We start from the raw sequence: 26,815 nt of genomic DNA, 5'->3' as shown, positions 1-26,815 counted from the left end.
TTCCATCATTCACATGGATATTCGATCCACACGTTGATCGATCAGCGAGGTAGGATTTATTCTGGAACGACGTGCTCGAACGGGGGTCATCAGGCAATCGGGATTCTCGGCGATGCGATGGGTCGGCGGCGGCGAGCCGCGCCGCTCCGCTCCGATTTGACGGGCCCCCCTTCACGAGCGTCGGACGCGCAAGAAGTTCGGACGTCGAGGGGGCCATAGGGGACGGCGAAGCTATGGGAGGACGACCGCCAAGGGTGACCGCTACGCACCGCGGCAAAGAGCGCGAAGAGCGGCCGCGCGAGGAGGACGAGGGGGCAGAGCTGGTGAACGTCGAAGGTGGGACTTTGACCGGCCATTGGCCCCGGCCCCGGCCCCGGCGAGCCGAGCCGCCGGCAGAACGAACGAGTCCTCGAAAGAAAGGGTTCCTGTCCTCGCCCGTCCACGTCGACGCTCAACGTCTACCGCGTCTACGTTGTGGTGCCGCGCGCGCGTACGCCGCGGCTACGGGTATAAGCAAGCGCCACAGTTGGTCTCCATCGTTCGGCTCGACCAACATGGCTCGCTTGCCCGTATATACGCGGCAATGATTCCGAATTCATCCCAGGGGCGGATCCTGCACGGGGAAACCAGACAGACTTGGGCTTGGAACGCGCAATTGCGCAACTATTCTAACGCCGCAGAAAAATGCAGACCTAATACAGACTTGAAATAACTGATCTTTCTGCGGCGATGAAGCTACAGAAAGCATGGCACTATCGCCATATGGCGCGGGGGAAATGCTATTCTTTTCTGTGTAAAGAGTCAAGATGCGTCACGACAGTTAACACGTCCGTACAAATTATCGTAAATTGAAAGCATCGAAGAAAGCGCTTAACGAGTTTGTTTAGCGACTCGTTTAGCGATAAGTTGCTATGATATAGATATATCTTCTATGTGCCACAGCGAAAATGTTTGGCGACCCGCTGCTAACTCTTGATAACTCTTAATAAAGAAAAATTATACAAAAAAGATGCGATACAATAAACATGAGAATTTTTTATAATTGTATTTTTATATTCCTATATGATTCGTTACTGTTTTAATCGATGATTTATCAATTTTTTAAATTTTCTATCGCATGAAACTAGACACGCTGACGCGTGCTTTCTTTCACGATTTCAAGAAATCGTCGGCTTCACAATTTAAAACGCGACGATCCGTTCCTGTCGGCACTTACCTGTAATTTGTGAGCGATTCGCTGTCTTGCGAGAACTCATTATAGGCCGAATGAATATTAACGGCGCTATATTTTGTGTCCAGCATGTTTTTATGAAACCTTTTAGAACAACTATTATATATAAAGTGTTCTTTTCATTATATTGATGGACAAAATAGTTTATGCAGGAAGGCGTCATCCATAATAATTCAATTATATTTTCACGCGTTGTGTTTCCGAAAGATAATAAATCTAATATTTTTTCGTGAAAATAATTTATAAAATATTCGCTCGACAGATATATGGAATGATATATCTCATGACGTATGTTTGCACATAAAATTTTAATTATCTTTTTACAAATGAGATTCTATGAGTCAGTTTATAAATCTTTTTTTTTTTTTACGTAAAAAAGTCGCATTTTTTTCAAATTATTTTTTGGCGCTATATATTACAGAGTTTTAAATATTTATGAGAAATATTATTCGTGATGTGTCAGAAATTGGCATCTCATAAATATTTAAAATTTATGCGTTTTAGTGATTTCATCAGTGGAAAGGCAAATCTTAGAAAATGTTTTAATAAAAGTTTAATAAATAAATATTTGATAAAGAATGTTTTTTAATTACTTTTTTGAAATAAATAAATATTATTTAATAAAAAAGTTTCGTGTTTCGCTTATTTATTATTTCCCCTTCTGAGCAACCATCTTCACCGCAATCATCTTTCAATTTTGCGAAAAGAGTTGTGTCGCTTTAAAAAAGATGTTTGTTCTTCGGGAACATTTTTCCTATTGAAATTCATTGTCCAATTCGCAGCTATATGCTCAAGGGTTCGCGATGATAAATTACAAACAACTGGGTCATAGGTCGACGTTTCATCCACACTGTTCGCAAGAGGATTGTCGTCAAAGTCATGCATAAATCGGTATTACAGACTCATTATTTCTTCGACTCGCAGTTATATGACTGCGTGCCTTCTCGCGCCAGCTCCGCGCTATCTGCTCTTATCTGAGCGAATGGAACGTTTTAACAATAATAAGACTGCCTCTCTCTCGATAATACCAAGTTTTGTGGAACGTCTGGAGACGTGCTGCGTAATCGTCGTTTCTGATAACGCTTACGAGATTGATGCTTTCGAGTTTTCAGTACGTTCTCGATCGGTACTCTATATGGATTATAGAGCGTCGTGCTTCGCGATCTGGATACGGAGTTTCGAATATCTCGGCAGCCACGAAGTTCACCTTACGCGATAGTTCATGCTTGTATCAGCTATGCGCGACGTAAACGCGAGTTCGTAATTTCGCAAGTTATAATTGTGCTCGAACAACGTAAACAACGTTAACCTTGTTCCCGGAAGAGTCGTGGAAAATCAGCCGGGATGGCGCCCGGCACCGTGTTCGCTGCCTTCTCGGTCCTCAAGGATCACGTCAAATTCAAAGTCAATCAGAACCGAGTAGCCATTGACAATATCGGTAACAGATATCTCGATTCTAACAACCATTGTGTTTTCCATGTTATAATTAATTATCTCTTGTATTTAACACAATTGAAGTTAATGCGATGACAATGATGTATTATACGATTGGAAGAAGAATTTTACTTATCGCGCAGTTCACTAATCGCATAAATTTAATTATCGATTAGTTATCGCTTTTACCTAACATGTACTTAATGTGCGGTATTATGACAAGTAGGAAAGAAGACATGTGGTATTGGAGATAAAAAGAAAATAGGTTATATATATATATATATATATACACGATTGTGTGTGCGCTTAGTTTTCAGATTACATTATAGAGCTACGTTTTTGTTGCTTCTCGTTTCGTCCATTCTGGTCACCTCTAGACAATTTATCGGGGAACATATCAGGTATACGTGCGGTAAACTGTATAATTTTTTCATTGTATTAAATTGTTTACAATTATATTAGATTTAAGCAATATATAATATCGCTCTCCAAGATAGATTCTTCTTATTTTGAATAGGTGTATCGCCGACGATGGAGTACCGTCTCACGTCATCGACACCTTTTGCTTTTTCATGTCCACATACACCGTGGTAAGTCTAAAATTTTGACGAAAATAAACGATGCGATTGATTCTATATCATTTTCAGTGATTTTTTTTTTCATTATTACAAAACCAAGTTGATCTATTGCGCGTGTATGCGTTTGTTATGTTACAACTAAAAAGCAATCAATAGTGCGCAAATAAAGTTGTCACACTCAGGAATTATTGGCGTTGTAAAGAATCTTTTCTCTTCTCCCATCTGTGAGAGTTCAAAGCCGGAGTACAATTGTTTCCCGTAGACGCTCCTTATTATCAACTGGATTTACTCTTCAGGTGAAGCATCTGAATGCTACCGCGGTACAGCAGGGCGAATTGCCGCATCCGGGCGTTGGACCAAATGCCAAAGACGACCCCGTCATACACCACGCTTATTACCAATGGGTGCCCTTTATCCTGTTCTTCCAGGCGCTTCTCTTTTACTTGCCGCACTACCTATGGCGGAAAACGGAAGGTCGTTACCAGCTCGCGCCTCGCGTATCCGTTGACGTATCGCGCGCGACGTTTACGACCGCGCGCGTTTATCTCAAGCGGCGAGCTAATCATCATTAATCTTTTCTCGCCGTCATGATCTAATCACATGACACCTGCATACAGCATATACAGTATACAGTGTCCCACTTACAACGTAACATTACGCTATTCGAAAAATTACTTTGTATAATGCCGGGAAATGGTAATCCATACAACGGAAGCGGTCGACGGATATTCTTCGAAAAAATTATTAGTGGCGCAGGACATTTGAATATATTCTTCGACATTCTTGAATACTCAAATGTACTGTTTGCTGTGGCAGTTTTATATTTGCGAATTGGAATATCGCGGAACGCAGTTTCGAGCGATTGTTACGAACAGCATCGCGCGGCAACTGCACAAAGACCGTCGTAATTTTTGCAATTGTTTAATTCCAGGCGGTCGTTTAAGCATGCTGGTATCAGGATTGCACATGACATCTTTGTCGTTAAATGAAACGGAGCTCAAGATAAACGATAATATGAAGGTACCGTCGAAAAAAGATCGCGACGAGAAAATACAACAGATTCGCACCGGCTTTATAAATCGCTTGCATTTGAATCGCCCGTGGGCATACAGTCTGATGTTTTGCGAGTTCCTGAATTTCGTAATCGTGATCCTGCAAATTTACTTGACCAACTGGTTCCTCGGAGGAGCTTTCCTGGATCTCGGCCGGTCGGTCTCCGAGCCGGTGTCTAAGGATAAAGTTGACCCACTCGATATAGTATTCCCAAAGGTATAATTTCAATATGTTGCCACTTTTATATTCGACACAATATTATTATTAAAGCAGATATTGTGTCTAAAAATTGATATAATATAAATTATATAATATTTCGGGGCAATATTGATAGCTGTGGTATATTTATAGTGACAATCAATGCTATAAATGTTCAAGTTATTGATATCAGATTATTTAAATTATTATAATGCACAAATTTTATTATAATCATTGATCTTTTATAATGCAACCCCATAAACGCTTGAAATCCGGTTTTAAAGCGTAGAATTTTTATCAAACGTTTTATTGACTATCGAAATTAATAAAATCTAACTGTCCCTTCTCTCCCTTTAAAATTTCTTTCATTATTAATTTTTATTAACATTTAGAGTTTTGCCACAAACTTTTGCTCTTTTCGAAATGTCAGGATTTTTCACCTAACTGATGCAATTGCATTTATGGATGGTACAACCATGTTTTTAGGTAACCAAATGCAAATTTCATAAGTACGGCCCTTCGGGTACCATACAAAAGCACGACGCGCTGTGTGTGATGGCATTGAATATCGTTAACGAGAAGATCTATACAGTCCTTTGGTTCTGGTTCATCGTGCTGGCAGTGATAACCGGTTTGGGATTGGTTTGGAGACTACTGACCATGATCCTTCACTCGAGGTTGCTACATTTGGTCTTCACATATTTTTCCGCCGTCAGCCTGTCACGTTTTGTGGCTTGATAAATTCTCATCGCGGTAGTCGCTCATTGGTTTCTTTCTTGAGAATTCTCGTTTGACGATTTTACAAGTATCGTACATCATATACACGTTGTTTGCAAAAGTAATCTCTATGCAAAAATAGTACCTACATCTCGCGGTTTCATTACGGTTTGCTTTCTTTTCCCCAGTGTAGAATATTCGTGCGTATATATATCATCCGGAAGAATCTATTTCTTTCTTCATTTATGAAATACTATTTAATAGCATATCTTCTCTATATAAATTATAACGTAAAGTTTACAATATTATTCCGTAAAAATGCGTACTAAAATACATTATTATTGTTGTTATATTTTATGATACATTTCATAATACCGCGTGCCTGTATAAGGTTCGACGGATATACGTCGGCGAGATCCTAAGAAAGTTAAAAATACCAAAATGACTAGTATAAGAAAGAATATACACAGAGTAACAACAGTGACGTTAATGCACCGCGATAAGAGCTCTTTAATAGAAAAATGATGACAGACCACGATTACGATGCCGCGGGCGAGCGACTTTCATTGCGGTTTTTCACTTGCAGAAGTACGTCATTCAACAAACTCGTGTTCTCCATGGCGTGCCCTGGAAAGTACAATCCGTGGAACGTGCTCAAGGTCACTCACGAGTATTACTTCGGTGACTGGCTGTTTCTCTATTACATCGCAAAGAATCTGGACAATTATGTATTCAAGGAACTCCTTCAGAGTTTGGCAGAGGATCTGGAGAACAAACGTCACGCCCGTTACAAAATCCTGCCGCTGGACGTGGAGCAAGAACTGCTGAAGAAGCAAGGGGAAGATAACATTAAACTTTCCATAAGTCCCTAATTGAGCACGAGCATAAAATGGGCCGCTAAATAATTATCTGTAAATAGATGATTTTAAGAATCGGAAAGATCAATGATAGAGATTAATAGATCAGTCTTTTTTAAGATCCATATTGTCCATTTTTGATAGAAATTCAAGCTCTATAATATACATATTATTTTTATATTCTATTAAATATGTCGAAATTCCTATATGAGAACATTTGCAGAAAGCCATATGATAGTCCTAATAGATAAATATCGAATAAATCTGTCCCAATTAATAATCGTGCGACTTTATAACAGCGCGACGATTATCGCGCAAAGTTTACGCCATTAAATTTGAGATCGCTATCTCGCGTGCAAAAATGCAGACTACACAAAGCAGACAGCAAGAAACTATATTGTCGCACCTATATACGTGGACAAACAATCTCGCGTGCGTTCGCACGCGCATTATAACACTGCCAAATTGCCTCTTTACGTATAAATGTATAATACTTTAGCCGCGATTTACTACGATTGTAGAATAATGCGTCTCGCGTGCGTCGTCGGGGAGTCGCATTCGTAGCCGTGCGCGCGCGCGCGTGCGCCACGCATGACATAACTGCGCCCAGTCGATCGTCTTTTAACTACCTCGTACGGAAGATTCGCGTGTGCGTTACGTGCGATCGTATGTCGAGCACATGCGCGTGCAAGCGGTTATACGTGTAAATACGTCCGTACGTTGCACCGACTCGATAAACCGGCCCCCGACAATAGTTCGGATCGTTAAGTCGTTAAGGCCTCTGATTGGAATTGTGCTGTGGCCTAGTATCGAACATTCAATACATTTAGATAAAGGTACGACTCTCGCCGGGGCCGCCGCTCGCGAGAGTTATTACTACCCGCGTGTCTTTTATCGGTCGTTCAAAAATATCGGCTCGACAGAGGTCCACGTAATTATTTCATACTTATCACCTTCCATCGAGTATATATCTTCACCGTGTCTTCACGAGATAAATCATTTTCGTCTGAACCGTACTTTCATCCTTATAAAATTGTTGTAAAAACCATATATATGGTTTCTTAAAATAATTGCATCTAGATGTTACATAACCGATTGGCATAAATTGCATTAAATATGAATGCAATATATTGTATGTTATAGCAAAAACATAGTATTTATATAATATATAGATTTTTATATTTTAAATGCAGATGCTGTCAATAAAGATTTATAGTGATATACACATATAGATTACAGAAACTGATATATTCACGGTATTTATAACAATTCTGAATGTGACAATGTGAATATGCTGAAACCGTGACGTGGCCGGATCACGAGAGGCACGAAATCCTTCGTCCAGAAGTTCTTCAACGAGACGCTTAGAGCTCTCGTTACAGAGCGGGCTTTTGTCTTTGTGCGGATGCACATACCGAGAAACCCGAGAGTCCGGGTCGGCAAGCTGGAATCGTCACGGCCGGAACTCCGTCCATTATGTTCTCTCGGGAAATGAGAGGCGACGAGAGCAGAAAAAGAGAGACGCGTTGCCAGGAAGCCTTGTGCCTGCGTGTCGGCGCGCTTGGACTTCAGACCGATCGGACCGGCAAAAGGCCCGCGTCCGCGTATTTCCTTTGTTCTGCGCCATTCTCGCGTCAAACCCGCGGATCAAGCCGGCGAAACCGATCGATCGACACGATATCCGTACCGGGTGTTTCAGAAGCAACGGGTACCTCTATAACTTGGCTTATCTCGCGTCTAGGTGAACGGAACATATATCTAAAGCCCGTACCGAGATGATTACGAATAAACATGGGGATAGTTCGAAATCGATATTGTTTGATCATCAATGATTTTAATGACATTTTTCTTCACTTTTACTTTATATTATTGTATCCAGCTTTTGTACAGGAAATAGGAAGACTCAGATAACGTTTCGGCCAGTTAAAGTCCAATTAGTCCGAGAATTAATATTAGCGGATGTTGGATTTCCGGGTGTTGAAGATAATAATTTTCAGAGGTTCTCCCCTATGAACGCATTTGTGTGAGGAGCTGTTAAAAGTGAAATAACCTTATTTAAAATTACAATTCCAAAAACTTGTATATATATATATACAAAATTATATATATATATATAGAAGATATAACTTTTTTAAATATATAACTTTAAAAAGTTGATATATTATACATAATTCGCTTCATTACATTACAGTCCACACGCGTTCGAATTTTATACATTTGACTCCTATTGTGACGAACTGGCTTCGCTGACTGACACGATTGATTCCCATTGTCCACTGAGGAAAAAATCATGGATCCTGTTCGATTTAAAATGAAGATCTTCAAACTAATGCGCACCGAGATAACTCAGGCTATCAACAGCTTAGAGACCCACTTATAAATCCATACGTAGTTGTAAATTTCGTGCGACGTCATAATATCTAAGGTAATTTTTGATTGTAAAAATAGTTTGAAGCGTATATATTTTAATGTATATCATGAGGCTGAAGAAGGCACGGTGTGTCGAAACGTCCCTTCAACATTGTTGACAATACATTTGAAAAATCGACAATTATAACTAATTTGTCTTTGCTCGTTATTGGCCGATACCCTCCTATTGTTTATATACACGAGCTTGTTTTGTTATTTTTATGTTTACATATAACTATTTCGAATTGAATATTCGAATAAAAAATAATTTCACGTTTTTATAGAAATATATATATATATATGTATATGTCTCACTTTTTCTTCCAGTTAATTTAAGTTTTAATTATACGATTTCAATGCCGTGAACAGTACCGAGAGACAAACAGCTTCTCCGCTCCGACAGTTATTGTGTGTGCCGACTGCTTTCTATACATATAAATGCAAATTTTATGACGTCGCATTTATTTTAGCTCGAAACACGTATGTTGCTCATGTGCGGTAACCTGAGCTTGAATTCGTGAATTCGAAACGCTCTCTAAAACAAAACCTTTATTTTTCTTGGGAAGGAAGAAAGCCGCCGAAAAGGAAGACACGCGCAACGGTTAAAAAAAATCCGGAAAGCATCTGTGCATTTTCGAGATAAATGGTTCGGTTGCATTAGGCCCTGCTGCGACCGGATGATCTGAGTCAGGCCTGGATTGACATTTCCTTATCGGTTTTAAGTTCTCTAGTCACATTCCCAATTCTTCCTTCATCCTGATGAACTTTTCGACCAGCCTTCTTTGAGAAACAGTAATATATTTGAAGCATCCTATAAAAACTTTTTATATAGAATATTCATAGAGTTATCTCTCTGTGTGTGAAGAATTCTAATTATATAAAAAATTATTCTCAAAAATTTTTTCTCGAAAATTCGTTTCTTATGTTTCTCTACTCTATATAACTTCGGTTTTGATAGCAAAAAGAAATATTACATCTCACATATTTAGCGATAACGTTGATAAAACATACTACATATATGCCTTAATTGTTTCTGCAGGTATATACCGCAGAATTCTCTTGTGATTCAAAAGCGTTTAAACGATATGAAAATATTAGAAGATCGATATTGATATGAAGAACGAAAATCTACTTGGCCCGAGTCAGTTTTAAACCGCAGTTCGATCAGTTTTGACGAAACTCGACTTAAAACAGGGGTGGCCTTCCGATGGCGTTACTTCTGCGTGTACAGCCGCAGTCAATATATGCCGACGGCGTGCGAGAGTCGAGTATCGAATGCGTGGATGCAATGCAGATCGAACGCGGCTCATTTTTCGTCCGGGGATTATACTATATACATCCACCGGATCTTCGTGAGAAAATTCAGATGCGTCCGCGCGATACGTCGCAAGGGCGCAAGCGATATTTGCATGCCGAGGGCAGCGCGAATCGTCTTCGCGTAAAAGATGATAAAATCTACGGTTCAAGACGGGATGTCGGTGCGAGTTGCGCGTCGTGGTCTCGCGGAACGACGCGTATGTTGCATGCGCATTCCAGCGCGTCGTAAGTCGTAGAGGATGTTTTCGTTTATCTCGCAAATACGCGCTCGGAGAGATATACCCGATGTACGTTAATATAGATGCACTCTTTGAGAAATCCGTCTTAGTCGCCTTGTGCGAATAAGTCGTCATGATACATAAACGTGGATGCGTATGCGTTTACAGCCGGAGGGTTAACAAGAGCCGTGAGAGATATGTTCGAAGAGAGGAAACTTCAAGATCAGCAATACGCAATCTTTCGCGGTGACGTACATCTGGTCTTTTCTCAGCGTATAGGTATGTTGCACACGTGTGACACGACGAACATTAAACGTCCTCATACGCGAGCAACAGGTTGCTCTTAATCTATCTAGAACGCCAGATGTGTGGCATATTGTATGTTTTACTTCGTATTATGTGTGCTTTTTTTCTAGATGTTGAGAAGTAACACACGCTTTGTTTTACGAAATTTGATTCTGTCATCCAAAGCAAAATATATAACGAAATACAAATTTAAAGCTACGTAAATATTGCAATTAAATATTATATAAACTAATCATGCCAAATATTACATATTTTTTTCTGTAATATCGAAACTTTCGAAAAGTATACAAATATTTTTGCGCCATAAATTAGTCTGACCCGTTCTGGCTCGTAAATGAGTATATACAGATTACAAGAAACTCAGGTTTTACGACGGCAATATACTTAATAGCCGATCCTTTCAGCCTTGGATCAAAATACGCTTTTGAAACGTTGGACGGGGGACGGGCAAACGACGGGACGGAGGAAAACTGTCGCTGCACGAATTCGTCACAGGCGACACGATTGAGTCACGAAGGTTCTCAATTTCGTAGTCCTCCCGCAAACCGGTCTGCACAGCCTTTGGTAGCGTTGCAGAGCGTTCGAGAGATCGGAATGCGTGGTTCCACGTGTGCGGGACGAATTACGGTCGCGATCGAAGTGCTTCGCCGGACAACGTACCGAAAGCAAAGAAAAAAAAAAAGGAACACAAGTGAAAGGTCCGCCGAGGTTAAGGAACTTGGCGATCCGTGATAAAAAGCGGTCGCGCTGTATAATTATTTCCATTTATTGCAAGATATCGGCGATCGATCCTGTCCGTTCACTCCGTATACAGGTTGTTAGATATAATTCACGCATATAGAGAATTAATAAAATTGTAACCGCGAAATTGTGCGCCTTGCTTCTTCGAAATAGCGCCAAATAATCTCTGTGAAAAAAAAACCGAAAAAATTTATGCCATAAATTAATTGTTGTTTAACATAGTGATCTTTCAGCAAATCAATGACATTACAGCATCGTGAAAATTTGGATAAGGCAAACACCTCTGTACGTTTGCACGCGTATATAATTCGTCGATTTAAAACGAAATGCATCATGTCCTTAACGCGCATCGCGATGGAAAAATACAAATTACATTCGCCGTCGTGACTTATTATCAAGGTACGCGTTGCACATAGCCAGCTGCATACACGCACTCATACACGAAGCGATGCAATGGTCAATATGAACAGTTAACGAGGACAACTGACGAAGCGGCGGCGGCGGCGGCGGCCACGACGAGAATCAATCGGCTGAGCTGTAATTTTTAAAGGCGTTTAGGAGTCACGCGGGAAAACAAACGTGTTCCATTGTGCGCGTCGGCGGGTTTCAACAATAGCGGCTTCTGATTCCACATGGAAAAATTCCGAAGAGAGCGGAGGCGATTTTTCAACCTGTACGCCACAAACGGTTCGTTGACAGCGTGCGTGGGCGGATGTTAATTAAGGTAACGATGTTTAAAGGCGTACTAAAGATGCGGTTGAACCTGTCGATTCTTCCGTTTTCGGTTTGATTAGCGGAGAAACGAAGGAAATTAGCGCAAAGCATGACCCTTTTGTGTGGCGTTCATATTGTAAATGATTCAATATCGAGCTAATTATGAATTTTATCGAGATAATTGACAGCAAATTTTACTATGGAGACTACAAAATATGTACACGAGATAAAAGATAAATATTTAAACAGTCACCCGAGAGCTAATTAAGGTAAACGGTAAAGCGCGCTTAAGGAGGCTCTTACCTCGATCATAATATGACAGATCTTTATGAAATTAATATATGTTGTAAAGTGAACCACAACGGACCGATGCCCAAAACTTGAGCATAGGTTGACGATAAAAACTGTAAAAATATCAGTATTGAAATTCGCATTTTTAACACAGGGCATATGGTAAACACTAAAATTTTTACCGGAAGTGATGTATTTTCTTAGCAAGTTTGCGAGCCAGGTAAACAAAAAACTAAGGAATTGTAGTTAAAATAATAATCTTTCTAATGATAAAAAGAAAACTTGGTGTTGACGATTAGTTATAAAAGATATTGTAGTTTTAATATGACGTACGAGAGGTTAGGACGAATGATCTTCCGAGTGTCAAAATCGCGCGAAGTTTCAAATGTTGTATTACACGTAAATAAGTAAAATGCGTTTTTTAAACATCTTTTATTCATTTTATTAATTAAGTAAACAAGTAAATATTATATATATATATATATTTATTTATTTATAAATATATATAGTTATACATAAACACATCAACTATACTTATCATAATTTCTTAGAAAAATATTATTTTTCACAGCTTTCTTGCAGAGTAAATATATCACATATTTTGTCAATTACTCTCTTATTATTGGTAATTCTTGGTTTTCCAAGAATGCAATGTTGCAGCAAGGCACTACAGTTGTTGTCCAAATACTTTTAAATTCACTATCCGTCGAGACCCTAATGAATCCTCTGCATGCAAACATTCCGGAGAATTGTTTTGTACCTATATAAACAATAAGTTTCAATTATTTGCCAATCAAACCTTGAAAATCAAAAAGTAAACAATGTTAATTATTCTTTCTAACCTCACTTGCACATGTCTTTTCTCTGCGCTGTATGGTAGCGGCATAATTATTCTCTCGCGCATTGACAACCTTTATTTTCGCGAATTTTCCTTTCATTTTCCCTCTCAGCATTCTCACGTTATATCTTTCTTTTGGCTCCATCTCTTCATCGCATCATTCGCTACAACGCTACACGGCTACACCTCACTTAGCTGCAGACTGCTACAGACGACGTTGTGACACGTGACACGCGCATGTTCTGCTCTTTAGCACTGACGTAGTCAACTGACTTATTGTATAAATTTTAATATTTACACTAATAGAACATATAACTTACTCTTACACTATGTAAAAATCATTATTTATTTTTTTATTTAATTTTCCGATAATTTTATAACCAATTATTAATGATAATTTTTCGGTTGCTACATTGATTAGAGCAGCCGGGTAAGAGCCTCCTTAAAAAAAATTGCGCTTTCTGTCGCAATCGTATCTCGCCTATTTCAGAGATACAATTATTTTCAGCGAGGCAAAACGGCGCGAAGTTGCAGAGTTCACAACGAGGATACAGACGGTTCGTGCAACGTGCCCCGGCGTTGCATAAGATGCACGCGGGCTGGCTGTCGTGTTGCGTCATCTCTCGCCCATCTGGTCCACCGAGCGCGTATCATCGCATCGTCGCGGAGACGACGAAAAACGTAACGGCGCTGCGGCGGATGTAACAGATTCCGCGGATGCGCGGATTGCTATATACGAACGTCCTTACGCATCCGCGAGTTCGCATGAATGGAATCGAATCCGTAGTAATTCCTCACACTTCCGATAACGCTTACGCGAACGAGTCATCGCCGAAGCTCGCGGATCACACACTCGCGAGTTTTCATACAAACGGACGCGTTACTCATCGCGTGCAACGCTAATGTGCAACGAGTCACGATGATTGTGCGAGATTATAGGCCCGATCAAAAATTTAATTTGTACTTTTGTGAAAATATAACAAATCCCTTCCCACAAAAAAGGATGAGATAATATTATACTTACAATAATATTAGTATTCTGAAAGAAAGCGTGAGAAAGCTTCATCCTTTTTTGTGGTTAAAGTAATCGCGCGTAGAATGATAATATTAAGAAAATTTTAAAACTATAAATGTTATCATTTATTAAATTATATTATTTTTTTATTTACGTGAATACTAATTCTAAGAAATGCTTATTTAATATTTTCTCTGTGGTTGCGCTAGTTAGTTATTCTTCTATATATTATTGTATATATAAGATAGAAAAATATATTAAATATATTTATGTAACTTGTGCATGGAAAGTGCGGCCTATTGCGCACGCTACGCGTGCGTGATAGACCACTTTCCACGTACCTGCAACATAAAATAAGGTGTGCAAGTCGTGCGTAAAGATGAAAATTCCCGAAGGCGCCTTCGGCTCGTGCGTCAACTCCGCACCCGGGAATTTTCATCTTACAGCACTTGTTGCACAAATAACTATTAACAAAACAGATATTTTCGACAAATTTTTGTGAGCTATATCAGAGTAATTTTTGTATCTTTCAAAGCTATTCTTTATCTTATTCTTTTGTTTAATTAAATTTTCTTTCAACGTTCGAAAAAAAGAAAAGATAAGAATGAGAACCGTCATTTGTAAATGAGTTTGGAATATCAAGAAGCGTACAGATGTAGAGGCAAAAACTCAAGGATAAGATGGAAAGCTGCTTTTCCCTGAGAAGTTCGAGGAATACGAAGAATCTCACAAGGGCAAACAAGATTTCGTTATTTGGAGGACTTGTTCGTTAACTGTACTAAGCGAGAACGCGAAGCAGACTTGAAGCAAGATAAAATTATTAGAATCGTGAATTCTAATAATACAGAATTTTAATTAAAAAGTAGGACGGAAGTTGATACTCCAGTTAAGAACATACGGGCAAGGTTCACGTACAATTTTGCGTTATTATGATATAAAATGGAGACACTTTTATTACACTTCGCGTAATAAAATTTCTTAATAATGGACGAGCAAAGTTCTGTTCAGGATTATTAATATTCATGTCTCTTAACACGGCTTTTGGGAACTTTTGTTTTACAAAGCAGCAAACACAACTATGAACACAGATATGAAATGCTGTGTTGGGAATTCTCCTTGGTAAGGTAAACTGCGAATTAGCGTTTCCGACGTCAGATACATATTTGTACACTCCAGCAGCTTGAATATGCCTGCGATAATATGTTTTTATAATAGGTTTTTCTCTATGGCGCGCGAACTAGCGAGTCGCTTCAGTTTATCCTCGACCATCTTCGTCGATGTTTTTATGCGTCGTTGACGAATGCAAAGACTGCCGCTGATTGAAAACCGCGAACGGCTGAAATAATTTGCTTCCACGAAATGTTCAATTATATAACGAGTGCAATAATGATTCCCACCGAGATTGGAGTCTGACGAAACCTTACGCAACAAGATGTGGAAGATTCAATTATTGCAAGATAATTATTATTACATAATTGAGTTGAGTATTATTTATACAAAGGAGGATGATGACATATCTTTCTAATGACGCTTTGGAAATAGCTTACGATGAAAATGCTCTCGACCTCGACGAAGCGTTTCGTACGTGTTCGGTAATCGATGTCTCTACCGTGCTGTAATGTTGCATCATACTACGAAATTTTAGCGCGGTAGAATGACTGGACAAACGTACAACACAAGAGTATCCATCGCGCGGCGTCCCTTCCTCTCTCCCCCCTGTCCCTCTGTTTCTCCAAGCGCACGCGAGTCAGACGATTCCGACCACAAAAAATCTCTCGGGTCCTCGGGTGTCGATCTCCCTTCGGAGTCTCGAAAGCGAGGCGGAAGGAGGGTAAGGGAGACGACACGTCAGCAACCCCACATGTGCGCGCCGCGCCACCGCCACGCCGGCAACGGCGGCAACATGGGGTCGTCCCCTCGTTTCCCGAACCAAATGCTGCCGCCTGTAAAAAGGATGATGATCATGGCAACGCCAACGGTGAACGGTAGTAGACGAGCGCGCGCAGCACGCATTATACAACGTCGACGGCGCGCACTATAGCGCCCGAACTGAGAGACGCGCATCGTGGCATCGTGCCCCCCTCCGTCGGGTACCCTTCCCCATCCACGAATCAACCTCCCCCCTGCGCCCCTGCCTGCCATTCCCTGTTACACGACTACAGTGACTACACGTCCGCCGCTCTGTCGGTAGTGTCGGTCCTTTGGTACCCTCGCTGAGCCTTCTGGCGTCTTTCATGCGTCCCTTCACCGTCGCCCCCTTCCCATAGCTGGACGACACAACAAACAACCGCGACTTCTCGTCGGTTGCCGCTTAAAGATATTGTTACGTTTATGCGTGCGTGCGTGCGTGCGTACAAACGTACCATGCACATGCCGCAACACGCCGGCACTCTACGTTGCGGCCGTTGCGGCTGTCTCACGGTAGTTTTCTGTGGGAGAAAAAAAAAAGATCGGGAGAGAGAGGCAGGAGAGGCGTTTATTTCTTCCGCGCGAGAGGAGCAGAAGACGGGGCACCTAGAGCGGCGAGCGGCGAGCCCCGCCGCCCCGCCGCCGCGCCGCTGCACAATTTTGTTTCGCATCGTGCGTGTGCGTGCACGAAGGCTCGATTCACTCGATTGTGCGGAGAGGGGACGACTTTGTCGGGAAGGGGGATAGAGGAAGAGTGTGAGAAAGAGAGAGAAAGAGAGTAGGGGGGGATTGGCGCGATTGACAGTTGGTAGTTAGTGTCGCTTCCTCGATACGCGACGGCGGTGTGCGGCCACATTGCGTTCACCGTGGACGTGCGAGTACCGCCTGTACTGCAAGTCCTCCGGAATACCGAAGGGAAACTGCGGAAAAGGGGGGAGGGCAAAGGGGAGGGAGGAAATCTCGCGTCCTCGAGAAGGGAACGTCTGCGACGAGACTTTTAGCTCTTTACCTTAACGTCCCGCGGTCGCGAATGGGAGGGATCGTTGGAGAGATCGAGGGTAATCGGTTGAGAAATCGAGAAGCTAAAGGAAGAAGAAGAAGAAGAAGAAGAAGGACGGAGGGATCGTTACTAGGAAGATCCTTGTAGCGTGTGGCGCCGCGTTTGTTCACGCGTCCCGCCGGCGTCCGTCGCAGGCAGTCGGATGTCGGATGTCGGATGTCGGATGCTAACAGAACGCGCGGGAATTCCACAAATGTATTCTGTGATAATTACACAAAAGAAGGATACCCGTGTGGCTGAGGAGATAACTGTTCAAGGAATTCGTCGCCTGATTACCGAGGAGATTGTGGAAAAGGATAATTATTGAAAAAAATTATCTGGACGAAGAGGAAATAAAACAGTATAGGGAGTTATCAGGACTGAAAAGAGAGCGGAAGCGCCGGGGATAAGAGGAAGGACTCGAGGAAACGGAAGTAGCGCGAACAGGGACGAAGACGCGACCCGCGCCCGCGCCTCGTGCAGCTCTTCCTCGTCTTCCGCTCGCTAAATGATTCACGCGGGGGCGCGTGAGCCGGGCGGGCGATCTCTCTCCTCTCTCTCTCTCGCAGGAGGAACTGGAACACGTCGAGGACTCGTCGTCGGGAACTCGTCCAGCGTGTGGTTCGGTGACCGATCTCTCGGTACGGAGAGTCGAAGAGGGAAGGAAGGGTAGGACCCCCGGCGGGGATAGAGGGATTACGGAGAGAGAAAGAGAGAGGCCGTGAAAGAAGGGCACGCGGAAGGAGGGAGAGAAAAGGAGAGAGAGAGAGAGGGAGGAAGAAGGTGAGACAAGGAGAGAGGGGGCAATAGAAGAGGAAGGCGAAGCGAAGCCGGGGTACCCGCGGAGAGAAGGCGAGACGGAAGGAGGAGAAAAAAGGAGGGAGGTAGAGAGGCACGCCGCGTGGACACAACCGTGCACGCTCGTGTCTCTCTCTCGTTTCGTTTTGCTGCTTTCGTTCGCGCGGCGAGAGCGCGGTGGATGAGCTACGCTCGTTAGTGCCGGTTGATGGTACGTCCTCGTGGTCCTGAATCCGCCGTTAAAATTCGCAATCCGCCGGTGAGGAGGAGGTGACCTCGCGCTCCAGCGACGATCGCACGTGGTGTTGGTTGGTGTCGGTGGAGGTGGAGGTGGAAGTGGCCGGCGCGCGGGCCGCGGCAACGACGACGACGACGGCGGCGGCGGCGGTCGACGTGACCACCGGTGAATCCTCGTCTTTTAAAAGCGTCCTCGTCGTTGCTTGTGTCCTCCTTCGTGGAGGACGTCGTCCTCGCGGTTGCTCGATAGCGACACCCAGACGCGATCATGTACAAACTACTGGGAGGACTGAGCAAGTACCTGAAGCGGCAGGAGATCGTCACGGACTCGATGCTGTTTCGTATGCACAACCACTTCACCACGGTGCTGCTGTTCACGTGCTCGCTGCTGATCACGGCCACCCAATATGTCGGTAACCCGATCTCCTGCATCGTTCAGGGCCTGCCCGTCAACGTCATCAATACTTACTGCTGGATAACGTCCACGTTCACCATGCCGGACGCGTTCAATCGACAGGTGCGTGTGATTTCCGATTGTAACAACGATCGTATTCTCATCCTCGACCTCGACGAGCGTAATCCCGCCGCTCTCCATTGATACTCATTAACCGATACGGATCATTAACTAATCGAGAACGACGTGTTAATTGCAATAAAAACGTCGGAAATTTATGTCGCGATATATACAGCATTGGAAAAGTCTGCGTGTCAAGGTGAACAACATCGAAGAAGATCGCTATATATGAAATTTGTTAACGAATCACGAAATCGCGAATAAGATGCTTCTACAAAGTCAGTTTGTCCTGAGATTTTTTACTCTCACGATATTTTTAAATTCTCGATTTGCTTTATATTATGTTAGGTATTCAAACGCGAGCCAAGTTTGTGGGGAATAGATTTTTCAGTGTTTGCCACAAGTTTTGCGGGCGGAAAAATCGTTATAAATCATATAAGAAAGAATTTGCCGCGCGCTGTCGGCGGAAATCAAACTTCGACGATGAAAGATGACGGTAGATCACCCGCGGAAATCGAGCGATGCGGGCCTTGATGTCTACTGCCCGAATTTATTGCCAATTTGCTAATAAATTTGACAATTTTTTACCGTGAGTATTTTATTAATAAAACTAATTAAATTAGCGCAGTGCAATTGCTAATGTTGTCTATCGTATACTACAATACTGCAATAGCACGTACTACAATCGAACGTTGCGTATCATACTTGAGATTGTGTGAACTTGGTCAATCGTTACACACTATTTCCCTATCGATGGATAAATTGTCTTTAAAGTTACGAAAAAGTTTCCACAGCTGCTGCCCGTTTGTCGATCGTGTAATGTTTAAACGAGTAAGATTAATTCGCTCTGTGAATACCTGTGCAAGATGTTTCACGGCAAAAAGAGTGATTAACGAGCCAATTGTTTGTTACATCACCACGCTGATTAAATTTTAAATTACTTAGAAAGTGCAAGTTCTTAGCATTCATTATCTTCTTACAAGAATTCCCGTCATTTCATAGAGGCGACTTATTTTGTAAATTTTTTTTCTATTTTAAAATACTTGGAATTTGCTCGTTGTTCAATAGGCAGCTTCTGTGAATATCGTCTCTATATTTGATATCCATCGACGTTCGCGCGTCGAATAAAAGCTATATATGCGAAATTATATATCGCCAAGTTATCACACATGGAAATCAAATACAGATTGTATCAGCTGACCCGCGACTTTTATTGAGCCAATCAAACCTGCGGACGCGAGCATAGCTAATCTTTATAGTTTCTTTTTTACAATAGAAAGCCATAGCTATACATTTGAAATCGTCCTACACTCGTACAATAGTTTATTTGGCTATTCTAGATTACGATCCAGATATATCGCGATCTCCTCATCTCGTTGCATCATACCGTATGCAATATCGCTTTCGATACGCGATATCGCTTTGCGGTTAAGAGATTTGTCACGTTTACAGCTTCGATCCAATAGGTCGGCAGCGGATACATAATCAGCGTTTGATTTCCATATGTGATAAACCTGATATGGGGTTTCGCACACATATCTTTACGCGTGAATTTTGTAAGGGCGGCACTTGCAATACGATAAATAACCGCAAATTCATTATTATCGATAGTTTAGTACCTCTAATCCATTCGAATTCTGCGATCGAAGCACAAAATCGTTGCGGATTACATTACAAGAATTTGCCGCGCGAATTTATTGACAGAAATGAAGGTTGACAAACTCAAAATTTTCGCTCGAAATGTTTAAATATGCAGATGTACGAGGATAAGCGGAGGGAATGCCATTTGCACGGTAAAATGAGGCGGGGATGATTAATCCAAGATAGATTGGGACGAAATGTTGGAAATTGTAGGCAGTCGATCACGATCTTAATCGAAATAGGTGGGACAATTGAGTTTCGCACGTACTTGCCACGTAATGATAATAGCGCAAGGAAATCGAGCCGAGAGAAATAGCCTCCATATGTTACATTGTTGCTAAAATTTATGCATGCGCATGCGCATATAGAGAATCGTATAAAACCAAAAGACCATTTATATAAACATAATTCCCTATACTTGACTTTAATTTATACAACGCGTTCGCAAATTATACTTTAAAATTTGGCCGCCAGCATCATTTATAGACATGTGAATTGATAAGTCGTCTTTACGGGATAAAAAAAAAAAAAGATAAAAATTACCATGCAGATTTCCCTCGATCACCTTTGCGAGAAGTTTTTTTTTTATATCTTTTTAAAGTTTTTTTTTTATATCCGCTTTTATATCCGCTGGACTACGATATAAATGCAATCTTTGACAAATGTATGCATCTCCTCCTTTGATTAGCCCTGAACCGGCGGTAATTTAAGACAAGAGATTGCTTACGTGCATATCAGTGCAATGAGTCGTGTACCGCGATAAAGTACCATATGGTATCAACGATTAGCAACGACCCCGTTAAAATATCGCCCGAATTCGTGCGATATCCTAATTAGGGAAATTAAATGAGTGAAAATAATTTGAAAAAGATAAACATAATTTGCGACACTGTTAACTGTCCCTAATATTGTCGTGCTCTTCGTAAGCGAGCGCGTGATAGCGCGCTTGACCTTCCTGATTAGAGTCCGCTGATCACGAGGGGGTATCCATTTAAGAAAACGCACGTTCAGTTGTGCATTGTTGCGCAAAGAAAGACTCGTATTGTCGACGGCGAAGAAGTGCCAGCGTCAACTTCTAATAAAACAATGCAGACCCGGGGGAGAGGAGGTTTCTCGTTATCGACATCTAAGGAGGGTCAAATGGCTTTATCGCGTCGGGATACGTATAGCGCGGTATTTCATCGTTATCGCCGCACCACTGCAGTCTCGTGTTTCCGCAGGTCGGCGTGGAGGTCGCCCATCCAGGAGTGGCCAACGACTTCGGGGATGTCGACGCGAGGAAATACTACACGTACTATCAGTGGGTCTGCTTCGTGCTGTTCTTCCAGGTAAGCAGAGAGAGCAACCCCCTCGCCCGCCTCCCTCCTCTTTATCGGCGATCTTGCCTCTTGCCGCACGACAAACGCGCGCCACGTAACGTAAGAAGGGAGGACCCTTGCCCTTGAAGGTCTCTCCTCGGTGTTGTCCCTTCTTTATGGTCCGCTTTGTGTCTTTCCGCCGATCCACGTTTGTCCTTTATGTCTGGTGGCCGACTGCGGCCCACGTGCGGACTCGTGCGTAGGAGATCATAAATGGTCGCTTTGATGCCCATCCGCAAAGATTTGTATAGTTACAATTGTGAGGCAAAAAGGTTGAAAAAAGTTGCACGTTGATCTTCAATTAATTTTCGAATGCGTTATGCGTTAGAGAATTAGAGAGTAATAGAGAGAATTCTATTTTTGAGAGCGTTCAATGTATGTGTACACGAAAAAGTTTTGAAAAAAGATAATAGTCAACTTTCGTGAGTCCACTTTCCCATGTCTCGATAAGTTTCGTGTAACACAATTGACGTCACAAAACTGACTCAGTCTTTTCTTTAGCTTATAACAACATTAATGTAATGTTGATCTATTTACTCAGTTATCTTTTTGTTAACAGGCGGTTCTGTGCTATATCCCGCAATGGCTATGGAGCTTCTGGGAAGGCGGCCTGATGCAAGCGCTGGTCATGGGAATGAATTATGGCATGGACAGCGAAGAAAACTTAAAAAAGAAGAAAGGCGCACTCATGGATTACTTGATGATGCACATCAGGGTAAGAACGCCAAAAAATCGGCTCCAAAAGTTTCGATTAAACAAGTGTTGACTTGGCAGATGAAAAATAGTAATATATGAAAAGTGAGAAGGTAGAAACCGATCCATTATTTAGCTGGTATCTTGCCGCCCTTGGCGGTCACTGATATCTACTTGCTGGGTTTCACCAACGTCGCACGTGTCATTGTTATCGTTAGCCATAATCCATAATATTCTCGCAATGTTTTCAAAATATACTGGGAGATTAGATTGACTTGTAAATAACCATGGAACTCGCTGAAAAAAATTATTAAAAGAAGAAGCAGTGTTTAAGATGATCTATTATTCAAAGATAAAGATGTGTAGGCGATTTTCCATAGACGTTGGTAACGGCCGACGCGCGGACCGTTGACGCGGTCGTGTTTATCTCGACAAGCGAGTCATTGTTGACAAAGTCAAGTCGCACGAACCGAGTTCGTGAAATAGATGTAAGGACGCTGATCGCCGAGGCCGGGAGAACCAGAGTCCTCTCAGCCCGGGAACAGACAAGACGGCATGCGAGGAGAGGTACCGAGCCCGGAGATCGAGCGGAAGAGTCCACCCGCGAGGCAGAGCATTATTCCTGCGGTGTAATAAACGGTCGCTTCAATAAAGTATTACGGACATTATTCTTTCTGTGGCCATTCCCTACAGATGATTTTCTCGTTAGATTTGATAAAACAACTAGTAAATTTTAATCTGAATCCTTCTTAAATACAATCATAATTTCTTGCAACGTAAAATACCTAATAAGTTCTAATCTGAATCCCGTTGGATGCAATCATAATTTTTTTGCGATGTAAAATTATTTGGTAAATTCTAAGTCACACTGCGTTGCGTTTAATAGATTATGCGAGATGTCCCGGTGTCACTTAGGCAGAATGTTGGGGAACGACCAGAGAGGCGAGGGGGAACAATATAATGAGAGAGGGAGATGACCGCGTTAAGTCCAATTCGTCCTCATTGAGTCCAATTTGCTTTAATTCAGCGACGAATTGTGCTTTCAGAATCACAACACGTACGTGTATCGGTACTTCGCCTGCGAGATTCTGTGCCTCGTCAACATAGTCGGCCAACTCTATCTGATGAATCGATTCTTCGACGGCGAATTCCTCAGCTATGGTTTGCGAGTACTGCAGTTCTCGGACACGCCGCAAGAGGAGCGAATTGACCCCATGGTCTACGTGTTTCCTCGCGTCACCAAGTGCATATTCCACAAATACGGAGCTTCAGGCACAATACAGCAGCACGACTCGCTCTGTATTCTGCCGTTGAACATCGTCAACGAAAAGACATACATATTCATCTGGTTCTGGTTCTTCATACTGGCCGTCATGTTAATCGCTCTGGTAATATATCGAGCGCTGATCATTTTCGCCCCGATGATACGGCCGAGACTGCTGCACCTGTCAACGAGACTGTTGCCCATCGAGACTTGCCACAGCGTCAGCAGAAAAGTTGACCTCGGCGACTGGTGGATACTTTATATTCTCTCGTCCAACATGGACTCGCTCCTCTACAGGGATTTCCTTATGGAGTTCACAAAGAAGATGGGTAATACCAGCTCGAAGTCCGTGACCGCGTAAGCGCGAGATTTTGGACGCGCACCTCGCCGCGCTGTACATGTATAGTACGAGAATTTCTTAGTTTAAATTACATTTTATACACGGACTGACTCGCACCTCGCGGCGCATTCCTGCAAACATCTTTAGGACCAGAAATATCGCTAGGACCCACATAGTTTATATTTTCGTATATCATATATTGTAACGATGTGTAGCCTTAGACATGCTAGAGGAAATGAGATTTAAATTGGACTTCAATTGTTTTTGTAGACAGTGATTCAGGATTATTCTCACTTCTAACTTTTAAAAACTATACATACAAAGAAATACATCATTATCGATCAATCGTGTCATGTTATTTTGCTTTGTAATGTTCTGTTTTAATCATTCATTTGTTTAAAAGTTAGAAGAATATTCTGAATCCTATTGTAAATAATTAATTTTTCTCAAGCAATCATTTTTAAGCATATATATATATATATATATATATATATATATATATATATATCTCATTTTTATCAGATATTTTTATATTGCATGTATATCCATATCTCGCGGATAGTTCAATTGACATATGTATTATAGATGCAAGTTGCTTGGGAGAGATTAATGCAATGATCTTGTACTCACAATCAGTCTCATATGAATGAAATTTTTTACGAAAAACTTATATCTAGGATACCTAAATAGATGTAAGCTAGATATAAATAACAATGGACCGTTCGAAGAAGAGCTTGAATTAGCTTGAAAAGTGATTCTAACACAATTTTGATATGGACGCGACCAAGTAAATAAAATCGAGCTCAATTTTCAACACCCGTCATGTATATAATATAATAGACATATAAAGGGTGTTCTGACCTTAAGTTTTCTTTCATTAAAGACAGATGTAACGAAGCAAGATTTTATCTTCAAAAATGTTGATTGAATTTTTTTTATTTCTTTCAAAATAGAGTTGAGATACTAATTTTTATAATTAAAGAACAAATCTACTATCGAGACTCGATAACTCGTTCAAGTCTTGGTCTTACGTATCAAAAGACAGCTAGAATTTAATTTCACAAATATACATACGCCAGAATTACCGTCATATTACTTTATAATCACTTGAAATAGTTGTGTAAAAAATAGTTGTACTATACTCGCGATAGATGTTCGCCGGTTGCTCAAAGCGTATCGATTTTTATCCCGTTCCCATAGTCGCGTTCGAGAATTTGGTTCGTCGGTCGTGACGGCCTTGGAAAAAGGTGCAGCGTGTAATCTAACTGTTAACATCGGATTAAGCGGTTTCCGTTGCCCGTCTGCATGAAATGACCGATGAAGTTGCAACTTATCGTGACGCGCACGTTACGAACCTGTCGCGCCGTTTTCAGCGAACGTTTATCCATTCGACGCAACAGGCACTTTACGAGTTATATACGCGTCATTGCTATTCCCTACACGTCAATTAAGGGAGAAGAGGCTACATTAAAAAAGAGCGCGATTTGGCGTCACATACGAATCTCCGTTAGCTGTTATATAGCGTGTCTTAGAACTCTCGACTTCAGTTTCAGCGGTAGAAACTGACTTTTTTTAGCTGGTACCATAGTTTACCAGTTTGGTATCGATTTTTCTACAACTAAATTTTTGTGCGATTGACATGACCGATATTTCGTATAGGAGAAATAACAGACTACGACTCTTTGTGTAATTCTTGCTTAACAGAAATCGATTTCACATTTATGGTATTTGTCGTCGAAGTCGAAAATTTTTTCCGGCACCGTCCAGTATTTACTTTCTTTCTATAATTTTTTTGACGCAAATTATCCCTCGCGTTTCAAACGCGTACGCGTTTGCATGTTACTTTCGTTGCCAACTGATTGCGTCATCCTGGACCGCAAGAAAATCGCGTTGTTTGCAATAAGGCCTTAGCGCGACTAGTTTATAAAATGGTCACTGCACGCAGATTGCGACGACCAAAAGGTATCGTAGGGAGAACTGTCAGCTTTTTTCTCAAGCTACTATTTCAATGACCATATCAGGATTTATCCGTCGTAATTATGTGCATGTTTGTATTATCTTATGTAAGATGTGATAAATAGTGTTAACATTCTTGAGAGACTAAAGGTAGAAATCATTAAGAGGGAGAGAGAAGACACAAAAAACTTTAATGCCGACCTGCTCATCTTCCGAGTGTCGGCACACGCGAGATTTTTTTGCCCGTTTGTGTTCCGCGGACAACACGCCGTTGTCAGACAAGACTTCCACTCGGAATTGTGGATTCGTTCGTAAAAATTTCCTAGCATTTAAGAGTTTCATTGTATCGACGAGCATCAAGGATGTGCAAAGATTAAAGACTCTGAACGACCTAAGCCGAAGTCTGTGGTTTTTCTGCCTTGGGCGTATGTGGGACAATGCGGAGATTTCAACGCGACGCTCGTTGACGCGACTCGCGGTAAAGGTCCCTGCACACCGTGACACATGGATCACATTTGGCTGAAGATAAAATGATTTGAGATGTCCGACTGCTGAATCAATTCAGGAAACTTTTGCGACGTCACCATAATTCATAATAAAAAGAAATAAAAAACGATGAGATATGATTCGTAATAAATATGAATTTCCAGCTGTCTTGTGTCTGATGTTGCGTCATATTATGAAATGGGACACAGATTGACAGATACGTTAAAACGTTAAATTTCACACTAAGAGAAATCAAATGTGTCTAATACTGGAAATACCATTTTGTTCTTATTACAATTTATAGCATTTGAATTTTTTATCGAAGTTAAATATAATTAAAAAATGCAAAATGATGATTTCCTGATTTGATTAAATAATTCCTGATTCACATATTTTAATCGCTAAATTTTTATTTAGTAAATAAATTATAGAAATCATACAAAAAGCGAGTTTTAAATTCGTGTAGAATAGTACTAAATTTAATAAAAAAAACGTATTTGATTAATAACGTATTATTCGTAAAAGTATTTAAGAGGGAAACACTGCGATCATTAAAAGACATTGTCGAAACCATGATAAATATCGATTGCTTTTGCACTTTGTCAGATACACGAGTTTTGTTTTATGTATCGAGGTTTTTACGTTTCCACTCGCGATTAAGATA

General features: G+C 41.4%; 3 protein-coding genes and 1 long non-coding RNA gene across 12 annotated transcripts in view; 2 read left to right on the top strand and 2 right to left on the bottom strand.

Annotated features, from left to right (window-relative positions):
- The window catches only part of LOC143900397 (uncharacterized), a 141,710-nt gene that overhangs the window by 21,539 nt on the left and 93,356 nt on the right, over positions 1 to 26,815 (bottom strand). The window lies entirely within an intron of this gene.
- Positions 2,277 to 7,293, top strand: Inx7 (innexin 7). The gene is made up of 7 exons (XM_077411297.1): positions 2,277 to 2,669; positions 2,976 to 3,066; positions 3,183 to 3,255; positions 3,540 to 3,717; positions 4,175 to 4,512; positions 4,981 to 5,171; positions 5,798 to 7,293. Exons 1-7 carry the CDS (start codon positions 2,576 to 2,578, stop codon positions 6,081 to 6,083), a joined length of 1,251 nt encoding a protein of 416 aa, XP_077267423.1. The 5' UTR covers positions 2,277 to 2,575; the 3' UTR covers positions 6,084 to 7,293.
- Positions 12,061 to 13,353, bottom strand: LOC143900128 (uncharacterized). Its single transcript, XR_013257715.1, has 3 exons — positions 12,907 to 13,353; positions 12,398 to 12,824; positions 12,061 to 12,177 (listed from the first exon to the last, which is right to left on the bottom strand). It is a non-coding gene; the product is annotated as an uncharacterized LOC143900128 (long non-coding RNA).
- On the top strand, positions 16,647 to 26,052 carry Ogre (optic ganglion reduced). The gene is made up of 4 exons (XM_077411116.1): positions 16,647 to 18,416; positions 21,275 to 21,382; positions 21,972 to 22,127; positions 23,152 to 26,052. The coding sequence occupies exons 1-4, from the start codon at positions 18,168 to 18,170 to the stop codon at positions 23,728 to 23,730; spliced, it is 1,092 nt and encodes a 363-aa protein (XP_077267242.1). The 5' UTR covers positions 16,647 to 18,167; the 3' UTR covers positions 23,731 to 26,052.

Source organism: Temnothorax americanus, unplaced genomic scaffold (assembly GCF_048541705.1).
Source record: "Temnothorax americanus isolate GAGA-0224 unplaced genomic scaffold, ASM4854170v1 Scaffold3, whole genome shotgun sequence".
NCBI lineage: Eukaryota > Metazoa > Arthropoda > Insecta > Hymenoptera > Formicidae > Temnothorax > Temnothorax americanus.
This window is presented reverse-complemented; position numbering and strand designations above follow the sequence as displayed.

What these genes read in the sequence shown, in the direction of transcription:
- Ogre (XM_077411116.1), top strand. Translation starts at nt 18,168, where the DNA reads ATGTACAAACTACTGGGAGGACTGAGCAAGTACCTGAAGCGGCAGGAG. An exon ending in GCTTCGTGCTGTTCTTCCAG is followed by an intron (nt 21,383 to 21,971) that starts GTAAGCAGAGAG and finishes TTTTGTTAACAG; the next exon opens with GCGGTTCTGTGCTATATCCC. An exon ending in ACTTGATGATGCACATCAGG is followed by an intron (nt 22,128 to 23,151) that starts GTAAGAACGCCA and finishes TTGTGCTTTCAG; the next exon opens with AATCACAACACGTACGTGTA.
- Inx7 (XM_077411297.1), top strand. Translation starts at nt 2,576, where the DNA reads ATGGCGCCCGGCACCGTGTTCGCTGCCTTCTCGGTCCTCAAGGATCAC. An exon ending in AGTAGCCATTGACAATATCG is followed by an intron (nt 2,670 to 2,975) that starts GTAACAGATATC and finishes GTGTGCGCTTAG; the next exon opens with TTTTCAGATTACATTATAGA. An exon ending in TTTATCGGGGAACATATCAG is followed by an intron (nt 3,067 to 3,182) that starts GTATACGTGCGG and finishes TATTTTGAATAG; the next exon opens with GTGTATCGCCGACGATGGAG.